The 16,232-nt window shown below is 45.6% G+C and overlaps 1 protein-coding gene across 1 annotated transcript in view; it reads left to right on the forward strand.

Annotated features, from left to right (window-relative positions):
* The first annotated feature begins 8,374 nt into the window (after window positions 1–8,374).
* PARVB (parvin beta) overlaps window positions 8,375–16,232 on the forward strand; it is a 64,826-nt gene continuing 56,968 nt past the window's right edge. Inside the window, exon 1 of the mRNA XM_082497243.1 lies at window positions 8,375–8,494. Coding sequence (XP_082353369.1) covers window positions 8,380–8,494 — 115 coding nt within the window. The 5' untranslated portion in view covers window positions 8,375–8,379. The remainder of the gene's footprint in view (window positions 8,495–16,232) is intronic.

Below are 16,232 nucleotides of genomic sequence, written 5' to 3' on the forward strand. Positions count from 1 at the left end.
CTTTCTAGGGGCTGAAGGAGGCCTGGGGAGCAGAGGGGGCTTTTGGGGACAAGGGCTGTACCGTCTTGTTGCTGTATTGGCGGCACCTCTGAGCCAGTGAGGAGGCAGCAATAATGTGTCAGGCGTAGGGCTAATATTTGTATCACCAGTTGAAGAGAGTGATTTCTGGGAGCTGTTCCACCCACATAAAAACATTGAAAACGCTCTTTATATTTGGGAGATCTGGTGGTATTAGGTACTGCTCATGAGTAAGCTGCTGGGGAGCTTTGGGGGAAGATGGAAGAGGAAATTAGGAAGTTGTTAGAATGTAGGGGACGGGTTTGCTGTCATATTGTTAAGAGCATAAATGTATTTGATTTAAAAATACAAGCTTTAAAATACGACACTGACCTCTATAATATCCCTAATAACATTCCTGGAGGCGTTTAAGACCAGGCTGGATGGGGCTTTGGGCAACTTGGTCTAGTGGAAGGTGTCCATGCCCATGGCAGGGGGGTTGGAGGTAGTTGATCTTTAAGGTCCCTTCCAACCTAAACCATTCTATGATAATATGGAAACGTGCTTCAACACAAGTACATTTGCTGTTGCTCTGTGCCTTTTTTAGTCGAGGTCTGTACTTGCTGCCAATGAAAATCTCTGCAGAGATGTAGCAACTAATGTTTGATACTTACTGCCTTTCCAAAATGCCTGTTGTTTTTGTCGAGCATTTGCGTAGAAATTGCCATCCATGCCATGCCCTTTGAGAGAAGCACACAGAATTTTCCTCTCCCAGGTGCGATAAAATGTACGGGCCCCCAGAAAAGTGACTGGGGGTCAGGTTGGCTCTCCCTTCTCTGGGGTGTGTGAGCAGTTACCCAGAGGAAAAAGTGTAATTTTTTACTGGGATGTTACGGGAGGGAAAAAAAACCCCTTACTGCTTCGTGGTAATATTAAAGAGTTGGTCAGATGTCTGGGAGATTATCCTGAACTTTGTGTGGGATAACATAAGAAAACCATCCTAAAATAACAGAATTTGAGCGTATGGGATTGTAGGTTTGTTCTGCCGTTCTCGTCTTCTCTAAAAAGTGCTGGAGCCTGGCAGCCACAGCAGCAGTGACCGTTTTCAGCGGGATTTTTACACAGTGTCTCTACCTTGGAAAGGTTTTTGAAATAGTGTTATTGAATGTATGTTTTATGACAGAAGTGGTCTTGGATGACTTTAACTTAATTGGGAGGAGACTTTATGCTGGACATATTCTGTGCAAGTTGGAGCATTTGGCTTTTTTCCATCTTGAAGCAAAAGAGGCAACCCGGTCTGCAGCTGGTAGAGCTATTGTCTGCATGGAATAAACGGTCTTTTTAAAAGTTTTTCAGTTAAATAGAATACATAATAGAAATTATTCTGAAGCAAATTAGTAGCATCAGTTAAGTGGTACATTTCTGCCTCGGTATTAAATAAGTAACATTATTTAAAAAAAAACAACCAAACACCAACACCCCCCACCCCCAAAACACGTTTTCACTCATTTGGTAGACCAGGAAGAAGAATTAACTGTAACTATCTTGTATGCGTAAGATATCTTTCATCTTAGAAAAATCGGTGAAGGTATTATTATACTAGAACAAGACTGTGTGTAATGATTTTCTAGTTTAAAAAGCAGGTTGTTTTGCTTTGCCTCAATATGTGAAGAACTATGAGAGACCATATATTCAATGGCAGCACTATTTTGTGATACATCTAATCATAGTAATTTCACATGGTCTAGAATTTTGAATACAGTATAAAATCCTATAAGGCTATGGTAGAGGAAACAGAAAACCTCTATAAAAAAGAAGGTGAGCAATGTTAAAATGAGCGAATGTGAATTCAGACTTTTAAGTGCTCAGATAAATATTAAAGCTAACAGTCCGGGGCTGAAATTAAAAACAGATTTTGAACTAGGTTTAGTCTTTCCAGTGTAATTCTCTATTTGTGAAAAGACAAGTTTACGGTCTGACAGATTTCTTAATGAATATCCACTCACAGGAATCTCATTCCTGACGAGAGGCGAGGTAGCAGAGAGAATTTTCTGGGAGGTAGAGTGCTGGTATCTCATTCAGCATGGAAGGTTTAAACGAAAAACGCAGCTGGCCTTCTTCGTACTTGTCCTCAGACAGAGTACGCACTTCAAACTGAGGGTCGTTCAGCTCATGCAGCAGCAGCTGTGTCACTTTTAATGGCCTTCGGCCAGTTAAGTTATTAAAGACTGACACACACTTGATGAAAGTACTGATACAAGCTCTTCATTTCCTATTTAGAAGAGCACTGTTTGTTTGAAGCACCACGGTGTGACTCAGAATGTCTCCAGGTTTTGTTTTGGTTTTCTTGAAGTGTAATTTTACTTTCTTTTGCCATAAGCTCTCTCTTCTCGTCTGAGACGACCCGGCCTCCTTGTACTTTACAATAGGCTGACATACTTTTTCTACTTATGCTACAAATTGAAGCATTTCTTTATAAATACATAGGACATAAAAGTCAGAGGTGAATGGATCTATCTGGGTGGTTTTATTTCAGTTATTAAAGGATACTTGCTTGTAAGTCATTACATCTTGAGTGCTGTACTTGAGCCAGTGAAGTTTTATACGCAGTTTGGACTGTGTGTGTAGCTTGTGAAGCAATTTGTGGGCTTTCTTGCTTGAAATTTGTACTTACAGATTTTCTGATTACAATTTCATAAAAACATTCGCATATGAGAACTGATTGATTTTTATTTTTTTTTCCCCAGAGGATGGATAAAATGCGTTTTCCACACTGCCTTAAACCTAAATGTAATCTAAGATTTCAGTGTGAATTTTGTGAACTGAAAAGATCCACTCTGCTAGTCCTGTTGTAGATCAACATTAGTGTTATTAGTGGGTTTTGTATGGATTCAGCTTATTTTTGATGCATTGAAAATGGAGCCTGCATTTGTCAAGTGTCTCATTTGGCCTGTACCAGGAGAATGCAGTTGAATTCCTTGCTAATTATTGAATTTTGCAAAAATGTATAGTAAACTTAAAAGAAACGGGCAATTTAAGCAATGAACGTCTTTCTATGTACATCTTGAGAATAATTAAGACTTCTCCATTTCTTTAAATATGTTTTTTTCCCCCCTCCTATTTTCCTGAAATATTTATTATAATGTAAACTTACAACGCAGAAGGAACTGCAGGGACTGTTGTTCGCGATACGCGCCTGGTCTTTGTCTTGGTGCATTTGCTGCGTGGGAGTTAATTTGACCACTAGTGCTTGTATTGTACACATGAGTCTCACAGGTCATGGAGGTTCCACTCTACGAAGATTTTGAAAGCATTCCTCCAAAAAGCTGGAGGAGTTGTATTTGAATTAAATTATTTAAGAAAAGATGCAACTTTTCATCACTCACCGTACTGGCACTGCTGCTGTTAAATGCTGCAACACCCCACTTGACTGGCAAACCTGGTGCTAAGGGAGCGTGGCAGCTGTGTTTTTGGATACGAGGCACAGAACTGTGTGAAAGATGCATATATTCGTACCCTATGTGAATCTGGATGGCAAACTGCCATCTCATTAGCAACTCCAAGGGTTGAAATACTCACTAGAAAAATGTGTAATAGTTGAAGTGTAGGTATGTGAACAAAGTAGAGTAACTTAAGTTTTTGGTATGTAATCTACTTTAAGACTAAAGTAAGTCTAGAGACTTTTTGCTGTCACTAGCAAGAGCACAGAGAAGAACTCTCTCCTGCACAGGAAGTCAGCATAAAACATTAAGTATAGCCTGAAACCTCAAAATCATTTAAGCGAGATGCAGATTTGTAACTGGTATTGATCCCAGCCTCAATAACTTCTCACAGCCTAAAAGCCTTTGCTATGGGCAAGACGCTGTTGTTTCAGGAAATAGAATTTATTTGTTCTTCCAAAGAAGCGTGATCAATAAAAAGTAATCATCATCATTGCCATTATGGGCAAACACAAGACAGGCTTACCTTGCTGTGAGGTTTAAAGATCAAGTATTTGCAGGGAGGAGGTTATTTGACTAAAGCTGGGGCAGTGTCTAATTAAGAGTCTAATTAAGAACAAAGCGCCCCATTTTAAGTTTTAGGTTTAGCAGAGCACAAAGTTCACAGCTTTTTAAAGGCAGTGTTATCTGTGAACTAAGGCAAACATTTTGGTATCAAAGCAAGACAAAAGTGTCCTGGTGCAGCTGTAACCTTTAACAAAAATCAGCTGGTTAGGGAAGAGGTGAGCACGTGAGAAGATTATCACAGTGCTCGCTACATGGGAACACAGAGCTGGGATGATGCGGAACGAGACTGTGGGGTCACTGCAACTTGCATCAGCTATGTATTAAACATTTAGTGCAGACACACCCTTATAAAATCCCTTCTGCGTGCTCCATGCAACGTAGGTCACAGGAGGCTTCCTCATAGCCTGCAATAAAACCAGATCAGCATTGAAAGCCATTGGCAGGTTTGGGACTTGTCAAGGAAACAGGAAGAGAAGTTGAGGTAATAACCAATGACTTAAGTAGGATTTCCACTTACTGAAATTGATTTCTCAAATCAGGAGAATTAAACTTTGGGAAGGAATGAGAACATAGATTTTGTGTAAGTTTCAGGGTACCTTATTGATGAGTGCTTAAAGCAAGAAATTATGCTTAAAAAAATAAAAGTGCAAGTACAGGGCATGTTTATCTGGACACCAATTTAACACGTGAGCCCTTAAAGATCCCTGGCATCATCTTCTGCTTGTGCAGCTCCTAAACTTGACAAGAGTGGTTCTTTTCATTCTGGGCAGTGCCCCTTACATACAAGGGCTGCATATGAGTCATCGGAATTATTAAACTGTTTTGCACCCCTACAAGACAGTACGTGGGCTGAATAAGTGGTCATTTCCTCAGGCGCCTGGAGCCTTTGTTGTAGTCTACAGTACCCTGGCAAGAAGAGGTGGGCTCCACTGGTCTGGTCGGGGGGCTAAACCTCATGGAAGCTGGAAAATGTGCAGAATGCACTCTTGATGCAATGGTGCCAGGGTATGCCTTGTTTGTATGTTCTTTATAATAATTCTTACTGCTATTTGCATGAGCAAGTTACTGAATTTTTATAATTGTTTCTATAATGGATTCTATGGTCAATTAGAGTGAATCTGTATGTTGCACTCAGGTTTGGGCCAGATGTGAGGGATTGCCATAATTTACACCAGGGCTTGCTGTGTTCCCTGAAGTTTTCAAGCATGGTGCGGTTACAATTTTGGTTTTGCCTTACTTGTTTTCAGGAAAGTAATACTTTCTTCAGAGAGGCTTTGTCCAGGATTTCCTGAGATTTTTATTTGTCACCAATACATTTTTAAGCTCAGCATTCCCAGGGCTCCTGAACGGAGAAGATCAGCAGGGCAGGATCACCACTCGGCAGCCTCGCCGGTGGAGCAGAACACAAGAAACATGGCTTGCAGGAACAGCTCATGCTGCTTGCACGGCCAGTGGGAGTGACCATTATGTTAAAATCCACAGGATGTATTATTTTGTGTGGTTTTTAAATGACATGGTAGCACGTAACGTAGTGGTAGTATGGGGCTGGAAGAAATTACGGATATGGCAATGCTGCTCGTTAATCTGACGAGGAACCCTGGTCCAAGCTCCCTGCAATGCAGGACTCCTAAGACATACAAACAGCACTCCCATTTCTTGGTTGCTTTTGCCATTGATGCACAGCGGTGCTGCGGGAGACTTTGTACGTCACTGCGCTGGGGCAGTAGGCAGCTTGAGCAGGGGAATGTTATAAACTTAACACCTAATCCATTAAAGGTGAATATTAAAAGTAGCTGCAGGTTCTACTCTGAACCTGTGACGACTACTCAGTTCTATGCTTTGAAACAGTACTTGTCTGTTTGCCACTCTCCTGTTGATTTGCAAAACACAACAGCAGGAATACAGCCTGTTAGGCAAACCTATGGTTCAAATGAAGAAAGAAACCCAGTTAGAGAAACAGGTGAGTAAACATTGTTTTCTTGACTCTTTCATTAGCTATTGTGTTGAATATTACTTTCAGCAGGGAAAAGCAAAATATTTTTATACAAAAATATACAGATTTCGAAATGCAACATAGGTAAATTAACAGTATATCTATATATATCTCCACGTTCTGTTAACAGTGGTTATGATAGAAATAAAAAACTCTCAGTCTCTTACAAACACTTTCAGGAAAAATCAAACTGCATCCTGCACTGTGTTCCTCTTAGGATAAAAGATCACATTCCAGTTCAGACGCCCTCCTGTTTTGGGTTTGTATTCTGAAGCATCCTCCATGGGTGCAGTCTCACTTAATCAAAAGGCATTTTCATTACATGTGGGGTGTTGTGCAGCTTTTCTTTCCTTGCAGTTCAGGGCAGCTCTGTCCTGTTTTGACTAGTATCATATTCTCAACAGACATGGTGGGATAGCTGCTGGGTGCAGCGCGTCCTTTGGGCCTGTGACCGCAGGGTGGGTTATAGGCTCTCGATCAAAGCTACCTGCTGTGCCTCGACTGGGGGACTGCCCTGCCCACTCCTGAAATGCGTAGCTCTTCTTAAAAAGCTTCTTAAAAACTTCTTGTATCCACTGTTCTGCCACTGATGGCAGCAGTACCCCTCCTGTTCTTTGATAATGTCTTTATAATTGCAAAGATGGATTAAAATGTGTCAGTCCAGTCTGGCACTTTCCTCTGACAGCATCATCTTAAAAAAAATAAATATAATTTTTAAAAAAGTGTTCATTCTTAAATGTATTTAGAGTTGGATTCCCAAAGAATGAATGTCTACTTGAAATAAGTCATCACTCCATCATATATCAGACTGCAAATTCATAATAACCTTCAGTTCATAGGCATCTGCGCTGCCATTTGGAAGGGTCTTTCCAGCCGCAGTCATGTGTTCCCTCTACTTCCCTTCTGCTGACACTTGCCTTTGGGTGACTTTATGCGCAGTCACACCGAAAAGCTGAGCAGGGTGATTTTGGTTTATTGGGTTTGTTGTTTTTTTTTTTTTTTATTAGTTGCCTAAGTGCCTGTAGAAAAGCACCAAGCAGCCAGAGGTGAGCGACACAAGTAAGTTGTCATGACACAAGGGATTAGCTTGGGTTAAATCTGTGAAACGACACAGAAAACTCTCTCTGCTATCTTATGCTCTGGATGTGTCGTGTAGTGTCAGGTCAAGCGTGAAAACCTGTCCTGTAAGCCGGGTGTGTGGATCCTGTGCCAAGTCATGTTGATCTGAATGCGGTTCTTTGTCAGGGCAAGGGCTGCTGATGGGGAGCCACTTGCAGGAGCACGGCCAAAGGCATGTGCATGACTTTAGGTACCCGGTAGTCTCATTAAAGTCAACGGGGCCACTTCAGGGGCTTAAAGTTTATGTCCATAAGAGTTTGCAGGATCAGAGCCTAACGCTATAAACTCTTCAGGATGTTTTTCATGTGTATTCCACAAATCCCTTATCACGCTCCTGGGTGCTGTAAACTGATAAGCAATAAGAAATTATCTCTGTGGAATCAAAACCAACTTTCCGGTTATGGCTGTTTTTGTGTGCACACGCCATGCTTACGCCGCGGCAGGGCTCGAGACCTGGGAGGCAGTGGAGTCCTTCTCGGAGGTGCCTGTGGGCCTCACCGCACCTGAGCTTGGCTAACATGGAGCCTACAGCTCCCTTCTCCTCAACATTACCGCAAGGGAGATGCCAAACCTGGCAGGACACGTGCCAGGAGAAGGCCGGCGAGTCCGACACAAGAGGCTGTAAAATTAGGAGGCAAACCTGAATGTCGCCAGCACGGAACTGCTGAGCAGAGCCCTGACGAAATGGCACACGCTAAGAGTTTGCCCTCAGCTTTGTCCTCAGGTCTGGCTGTGACGGGACCCGGGGCTTTGCTTTTGTGGGGCTTTTTACCCACTTTTTCTCCACCCTCGCGGGTCAGGCCCACCCGCCCCCCGCAGCACAGCCGAAAAGGAAACCCGCACGCCTCTCTACAGGTGTCTCCTTGAGGCCGGCGGGTGAGCCTCGGAGGACCCCTCGGGGACTCACGGCCCCGCGGCCCTCCTCGGCGGACGCGGGATGGGCCCGGCGGGCGCCCGAGGCGGCGGGGCCGGGTCGGCCTGGCGACCCGCCCCCGTCTCCCGCGGACTTCCAGGCCGTGGCAGGGCGCTGTGGCCGTCGGCAGCAGCTCCCAGCCCGCCCCCTGCCCTCCGCGGGGCTCCGGCTCGCACACACCCCACACCCCCCCCGCCTCCTGCTGCCGGCTCTCCCCGCTCGGTCGCGGCTGGCCGGGTGATTCACTCGCTACCCGCGGGCTTTGTTCGGCTCCGCGGGGCCGTTTCAGCCCCCAGGCAGGGCAGGGCAGGGCTCGGGCAGACTCCCCCCGTCACCCCCCGGCAAAGCCGATGTCCGCCGCGCCCGTCCGATCCCCGACGCTGCGGCCCCACAGGATGAAGAAAGACGAGTCGTTCCTGGGCAAGCTCGGCGGGACCCTGGCGAGGAAGAAGAAAGCCAGGGAGGGTGAGTTCGCCCGCGCGGAGGGGAGGAAGGAAAGTGCATCGGACCGGCGTGACTTGCCGCGGCTTCTCCTGCCCCGTCCCGTCCCTCCGCGGGCAGCCTGCGGCGGGGGCGGTCGGGCGGCAGGCTGCGGGTAGAGCCCTCCCCCCCCTTTTGTTCGCCAGCCCCAGTGGAGGGCGGCAGCGCCGCCTGAGGAGGGGGCTGCTGGAGGGGGGGAGGGGGGCGGTGTGGCTGCTCTCTGCCCCCGGAGCGACGGCAGCCCCGGCGGGACGCAGGGCCTCGCCCGCCTCAGCCTGGCTCGGGGGTGGCGGCGGCGCGGCGGGAGGGCTCTTCGTGCGCCCTGCGGGGCCCCGAGCGCCGCGGGCGGTTGGGGGGCGGTTGGGAGCGGGGGGAGGCTGCCGGGAGGTCCCTGCGCTTGCCGCCGCACGCCGCTGTGGGGTGGCCGTGCCTCGGGCGTGCGCGGCCGGTGCCCTCAAGGGCCGGCGGCGGGCATGGCCGCCGACACAGACGCCTCCCGGCTCCCCGTGCGTCCGAAGGGGAACCTCCGAACCCGCTTTCTGCTGTAAAATAAACTTTCTGGTGACCGGGGGTGGGTGGGGTGGGGTGGGGTGGCGGGGCTGTGGGCGTCGTTTCTTCTAGCCTGAGAGTTGAGGTAGCCGCAAGGGAATGATTAAATCCACCCGTGTTCTGTTCCAGGCCCGCTTCATCCATAGGCTTTATGTTGGTGTAGGTACTTTGCACAGAGCGTTTTTCATAACCAGCTATATTCGGCAAAACCACCTAGCCCTTGAGCACCCAGGAGTTCGCCTGGGTATGCTTACAGCAGGGTGTATTGAGTGTGTGTCCATTGGGGTGGTCACCGCTGTGGGCAGGGAGGCCACAGCCTGCCCCTGCGGTGTGGAGAGCCCGGGGCAGCTCCCTCAGCCCAGGGGCCAGCATCCATGTCGGGGTGGCTCGGTAGCCCCCTGCTGAGCACCCATCCCTCTGCCCGCCCCCGCCTTGGGGCTGCGCCCTGCCACGGCCTCCTCGCCTTGTGGGCCAGCGTGCGAGGTGTTGGCATAGCCATCTGCTGTCACCAGAGGCTGTGTGGGGATAGCACTGTTTACTCTCGCCCAACACGACTTTTTGTTGTTGTTGTTGTAGATAAAGAGAGGGCGTCTTGCCGCTAGACTTGGTAAAGGCGGTCCAGCCCTCTCTACGCAAAGTGTACCTTTCTCCTGAGTGTTGTTTGGCCTCCTCTGCTTCCCAACCAAATACCGGCTTCTGTAGAGAAACTCTTCCTCCGCATTATCCCCAAACTGCTGCCATCTGCCAGCAGGAAAATTGGGTGCCTGCCTTGCGCTTTAATACGATTTCGACTTTCTGGCCTTGCTTTTTTGTTCTAGTGTCTGATGGCTGTAGAGTAGGGACATAATGTGAGTTTCAGCCTCCTTTCAGCTGGCTGTTGAACGAGCACATGTTTTACCCATATTGAGTCTATTAATTGCCAGCAACATTTAGAAGGCAGCTTTCTAATATTTAAAAATAAAATACTTGGCCTGAAAACCTGGCTCAAGGAAACTGCTTCCTTTTCCTTCTCCTGGCCGTTTTGGTGTGGCTTACCGGTATTTCCTTTATTATCTATTTTTAATCAAGTTTCTCCAATGTGGTTCTGCTGAGGAGCAGCAGAAGCAGTTGTGCCTTCCTGATGATCTCATTTGCTTCTGAAGGAAGATGGTGGAGAAAACTCATCTCCAGCAGAAGGTATGCCGACCACACGCTCCAAAAGAGTGTATTTTATTCAAAGGTGACTTCTAAGCTTGAACAGGTTGGCAGCATCGCTTCTTAAATGAGAAATTTTGGCATCGCCAGGTCATGTTTTTGAGGCGACTGCTTTTGGCGGGGGCCACACACTGGTTTTGCTGAGTTTGTCCTTTATTGTGCCTACTGTTGTGGCTGCAGCTCCTCTTGGTGGTGGAAGGGCCCATTTTGGTTACTGCCCTCGGTACTTAGTGGGGAGCCACTGCTGCGGTGATGTAAAGCATGGCAGTCACACTTCTGTCAGTGCTATGGGGTGGAAACGGAGATGTGTGACTTAGCTTTCAATTTGAGTATTCCTTCCAGTATGAAAATGTGAAGGGAGAAAAGACCATTTATGAGCCTCTGGAGCCACCCATTGGGTGTGACACACTGTGGTGCTGAGGCCCTTTGTTGTAAGGGGAAACGGCTTGTTACCCTTTTGTGTTTTCCTCTGTTGGAAGTTTTAAGGCCTGAGGAAGGTTCAATTTGCTCTTTCTTTGTTCAGTGGAGTAGCTCTCAAATGCAGGCTGTCCAGACCGTGGCTGTGAAACTGGAGGGGGCCAAGGGCTAAGCAGTGAAGAGGTGGTGGGGTGGGGTCAGCACCAGGGGGGAGAGAGGCTGGTCTGTGGCTTGTGGTAGGACCTGGGCAGCCTCAGGAGCAAAATTCGGGGCTAGAAACTAAATCTTTGTGTGTGAGTGTGAAGCAGAAGTATATGGGAAGCTTCATCTGAGTGTTGTTCCTTGAATGGGTTGATAGACTACAGGAGCCATGCGGTCAGATTTTTGGGTGAGCTTGGGGACCTCTCTGCCCTGGGGGTTCTCTTCCCTCCCTTCAGGCGGTTTCTGCTGGTTTTCTGAGGGGACCAGCAGAGGTCAGAGTGATCTTCCCAGAGTAAATACTGCCCTCTCCACCAACTACTGTCCACGATAGCAAATGGAAGTGCTGGCTGCTGATTTGTCTCAACTAAAAATCATTCTTGCCTCCTCTCCCTCTAAGAGCATGAAAAGGAAGCAAGCCAGAGAGCTCTTTATATGTACTTCTTGCTTTCTCTGCCTGTTTGTTGTATTGTAGTGTAAATACGGGTCTGCTGTCACCATCTCAGCTGTATTCATATAATGATTTTTACCTGGTCTGTGCAAGAGTTATAGTCCAGTTTTTAATCCGTTTTTGTGCACAACTTCTGAGCCGTGCAGCTCAGAGATCCTTACAATGACGCTGAAAAAGTTTTTGCTGGTTACTTACATGGTTTTCTGTTTTTTAATCATGCGTGGCAGCCATGTCATAAATAACCATAATATTATACCAACCCATGAGCAACTAAATGTAAATATTTTTTTTGCTAACTACTTTATAACCTGCTGCAATCTATTTTTAGAGAGGCTATAATGGGAGAGGAGTGTTCATTAGGCTTATCAAGGCAGCCAGTGTAAGCTCATACCCTTCCTTTTTGACAGGAGGATAAATAAGGTTCCTAGGTATGATGGTGATAGTCGCTGTGGCAGTATTTTAATTATTTACCATGGCATGTAAACAGCTTTGCTGCTGTTCTTGCTTTAGCAATACGGTGTGATATGGTGCTTTCAGGTCAAATTCTTCACCAGTTTAAGTCAAATTCTGTAGATTGCTTAACTGTTTGAGGAGGCCTTTGAATTTCTACCTCGAACCTCTGCTTTGCCCTGTTACACCTTATATTTACATTTCTGAATTTTTATGGCTGAACAGACTTCTTGGGCAGCCCTGACAAAAGAAACAGCAGCCACTGTGGTTTATGGGGGAGCTGTTTTTACCCTGGTTTCCTATGGAAGTAAGGGTGGGTGATCTCACTGTCTGTTTGGCTCCTCCCTTCCTCTTCCTTCCCAGGAATATTTTTAACCCATAGTTTGGCCAAAAATGCCCCTGCGAGAAAACTACACATCTTAAGGATTATTAAATGACTGCAGATTGTGTCAAAAGGGGTGACCAATGAGTATAAAAAGACCTCAGTGGAATCCCACTGCAGGAAAACCTGCAAATGAGCTCAACCCTCATATGCTAGTAGAGAGCCCAGGTGCCAGGGAAACAGCTGGAGAAAAGGACACGTCTATGGGAAGAGCACTGCGTTCTTAAATGTACAATCACTCATGGTACACATCCTTAAAAAAGCAGGATGCATTTGTTCCAGTGCTCACGTGATCCCTTGGTTTATACCCATCATCCTCCCCCTGCCCCACTAGGCTATGTGGAAATCTGAAAAAGTTTGCCTGGTGCTTCTGCGACATGCTACTTTCTTGGTGTATCTTGGATTTTCAAGATCTACCACATCTGTAATGTGGTTACTAAACTTTAGCACATCTGTTCAGGAGCTCCAAAATCCGCTTAGGAAACTATTGGGGTGCTGGCTAGGCCCACAGCAGGCTACAGTTTGTAAGCTAAATTATCCCTTAGCTTCTCTTCAGACCCTGTAAAAGATACTGTTTCAGATAGTGCTGTGTTTCATCTCCATCTGTAAAAGGAACTTTAAAAAACAAAACATCTCCCCTTTCCTGTTGGTCAGAGCAATGTCTTTGTACTGAAATAACAGAGCGGCTTCGCTGCAAGCTTCGCTCCTTGCTTACTTGCAAAGTTTTTTCTTTTCCTCATAATACAGTGTATGAAAGATCTGGGCAGCAGGTGTTTGTCTAAATAAACCTTCTATTATTGTATCTATGTGAGTGTGTATATATATATAGCCTATATGGAGGAGTCAGTGGGAGAAATACAACAAACTTAATTGCTTAGTGTTGTTTCCTTGTGACAGGGCTGAGAGTGGGCATAGGGGTGAGGAAACTGCTCCAGAAAAGTGCAACTTATTGTGCCTGATGAAATCAATAGGAGGGAGGGCAAAGAAGGTGAGAGATGACAGTGCTACAGAGGGCAGAATTACCGCAACAGCAGCTAAATAATATGAAGGTTTTACGCACATCAAGGGAGGTTAAAGTATTGTTCTTGGGGTCTGTGGCTCAGTGTAACAGTGAGATGGTGTGGCTGTGAAAAGTTTGCTGTTGCGTTTGCCTGCGGGCACACCAGTTTGGTAAATTGCTTGGTAGACGTGAGTTTCACTAGATGGCAAGGTGGTTCTCCCAGAGAAAGGTGGCGGTTGTTGCCTGTATTTTGCAGGGGGAAAAGCTGGAGGGTGAGGAAGTTAAGTGATTTGTTCAAGGTCATCTGGCAAGTCAGTGACAAAGCCAGGGAAAGAAGCTGTATTTCCTGAGTCCTCTCGTGCCTGGTGCCATGATCCTTAGGCAAAGATGCTGTGTAATCTGCCGTTTCCCACAGCTCTACATATGCTAAAATCCATCTTCAAATTTTTCAGGTGGGACTGCTCATATTGTTGGATCCACTTTGGCTTTCTGGACGGAAGAACATGAGGAAATAAACTCAACAGCAGAATTAAATTGGAGGAAACAGTTTCTTTATAATTTCTTTGATACTGATGGGGCTGCTTGTGTGGGTTATTGCTCTCTGGAGGGAAAAGACGTTCAAAACTTCATTGCCTTTGCATTGATGGGCACATATCAAGTCTGTAGGGCATCCGCCTGAATGCAACAGGGAAGGAGAACTGGACTTGCTTAGAAAATGGATCTCATCTTTCATTTGAATATGATATACTGAAAATAGTTAAAATCTCTTTTTAATACTGTCTGTTATGCAGTCTCCAGAGGTGTATCTGTGTAAACAGACTGCAAAAAATTTAACTTCTCTTTGTGCAGAGAAGTGCAGTGTGCTGCATCTTTGCTTTAGCTTTTAGCCGCTGCTTAGTAGCTGCTTGAGACTTCTAACAAATGTATTTAACGTTAAAATAATGCTGAAAGATGCCTGTTCAATAGATCCTGAAAAGATGTAAAGCTGTTAGGCATGCTTAACTCAATCTCCATTCACCTTGCAGGTAGCACTCATGTTGGTGGCATTATTCATGCCCAGGATTTGTCCCAGTCACAGCCATTCCTGGCCATTGCAGAGTGTGTTTCATGCTGGCTGTGCCCATGTATCCTACTTTATGAACTGGTACTGGTGGAGTAATTGCTCTGAGCTCTCTGATGTGGAAGAACTGGGACTTGGGCATTCACCTCGTGCCTAGAAAAGCCGGGATGGAGGTGTGCTACTGGTGTGGTGCCTGCATTCTAGCTTTTGTCCTGAGGCACGTCTACATTTCTGAGTAGCGGTGAAGTGCCAGGTATCTTGCAGGGTGCTGGCTGGTCTTATGGTATTTCTCACCCAATGGGAAGCTTCATGAGCAAATTTTCTTTCGCAGGTCGTTGAAGTGCAATCTGAGATAAGCTTCAACTGGTTGCTTCTTATTGTCTCCTGACCTGGTATCCAATGTATTTTTAAGGCTCTTCCTTTCGCTAGACTGGTATTGGAGCTCACCTATCTTAACCTACTTTCCATGCTTATGGTATGTGGCAGTGAATTCTTAGTCAGATGATGAAACAAATACAAAGCATGTGGGGTCTAATTCTGTCGTTCTGGTTCACAGAAGTATGTTTGCTGCAGTCTGAGAGGATACTTGGCTGGGGAAGTGTGTTTGTGCATCAGAATGGACTACTGTACTGCTGCTGAAGTATCCAAACAGAAGATCAGATGGTTGCTGGTTAAGCAGAATTACTTGCTTTTTAAGAGAGGAATTTGCATATAATTATATTGAAGCTACATACTGTTCTAGGCATGTATATATATCCATAGAAAGACTGTGTGCAGACATATGCAAATTCAGGTTATCCATTCTACTACTAATTTAAACACAGAGAGATCTAAATTTCCAGTTGGAACATGTGTAGCCTAATTGCTGAGTTTCTCCTGTAGGGCTCAGGCATAACTCTGACCAGTTCTGGCTTCAGTCTTTTCTTCCTAGAGCAGTGCTAGTTTGGGTTCTGACACTGTTCTATTCTGGCAAAAGCTCTACCATGGATGTAGTTTGTGTCGGTGTCTCAGCCAAAATGAACTTTACATGCACAGGAATCATCCTTTTAATTGTGTCATAAACCCCATGTTTTTCTCCTGTAACTGCAGCTAGGCTTGGATGGTTCGCACAGCGCAGCTTTAGGCACAGTCTCTCAGTGAGACAATAGAGCTTTGAATTACAGCTGGAAGTTTTCTTCCAGACAGGATGCAGAAAGATATGCCAAATAGCTCTGTAGCTCTTCAGTAGTGGACTGAAGAAAGTGACTGGCTTTTATTTAAGAAAAACAGATGTTTTAAAGTTGTTTTATTTTCAGAGTTGCAGTATTTAGTATAAGATTCAGCGTAAGAACATTGTTATGTTGCATCATAACACCTTAGCAAGGTGGTAAGCAACGCTTTTAATTTTCCAAAACCAGATTTTAGAATTTCTTAAAAGTACTAATGCGAGGATTTGGAAAGGGACTTCATTTTCTCCTTAAAAATGAGTCTACCCTTACTTAAAGGCACTTGTTCAGTGATACCTCTTTATTTTAATTTCTTCTAAAGGATTTATTAATACTAATATCTTGGGAGAGACTTCTAGAAGCTGGCATCTGGCTGTTTGTTTTGAGGAGCATGTGGGTAAGCCCTGTGAGATTCTGATGTGTGAAGGGCCACACGTGGACCTGATATGAACAGGGGGAGCTGCAAAGTCACGACTTTATGCAGTCTGTGCAGATGCTGTCTGCTGGACAGTGTGAAAGAGGGATTCTTGGTCCCACTGGTGGATCTGTGCAGGGAGATCTGGCTGTGTTCTGCAATGCATTATATCATACTAACTTAAACACTTTTTTTTTTATTGAAAGAGTTGTAATATTTAAGATCTCTTCATTAATATAAATACATCCTACTGATTTGCACATTGGCAATCCAGAAGATTTAGTATTGTTATGCATAACAGTGCTAAATGTCTTTTTTATGTACTTTAAGAACTGTTACAGGCCAGCTGATCCGAAAACAGATGAAGCTGGTGGAGTTTTCCAATGCACTGCTTGGAGCTTT

Source organism: Vanellus vanellus, assembly GCF_965231255.1.
Source record: "Vanellus vanellus genome assembly, chromosome: 1".
NCBI lineage: Eukaryota > Metazoa > Chordata > Aves > Charadriiformes > Charadriidae > Vanellus > Vanellus vanellus.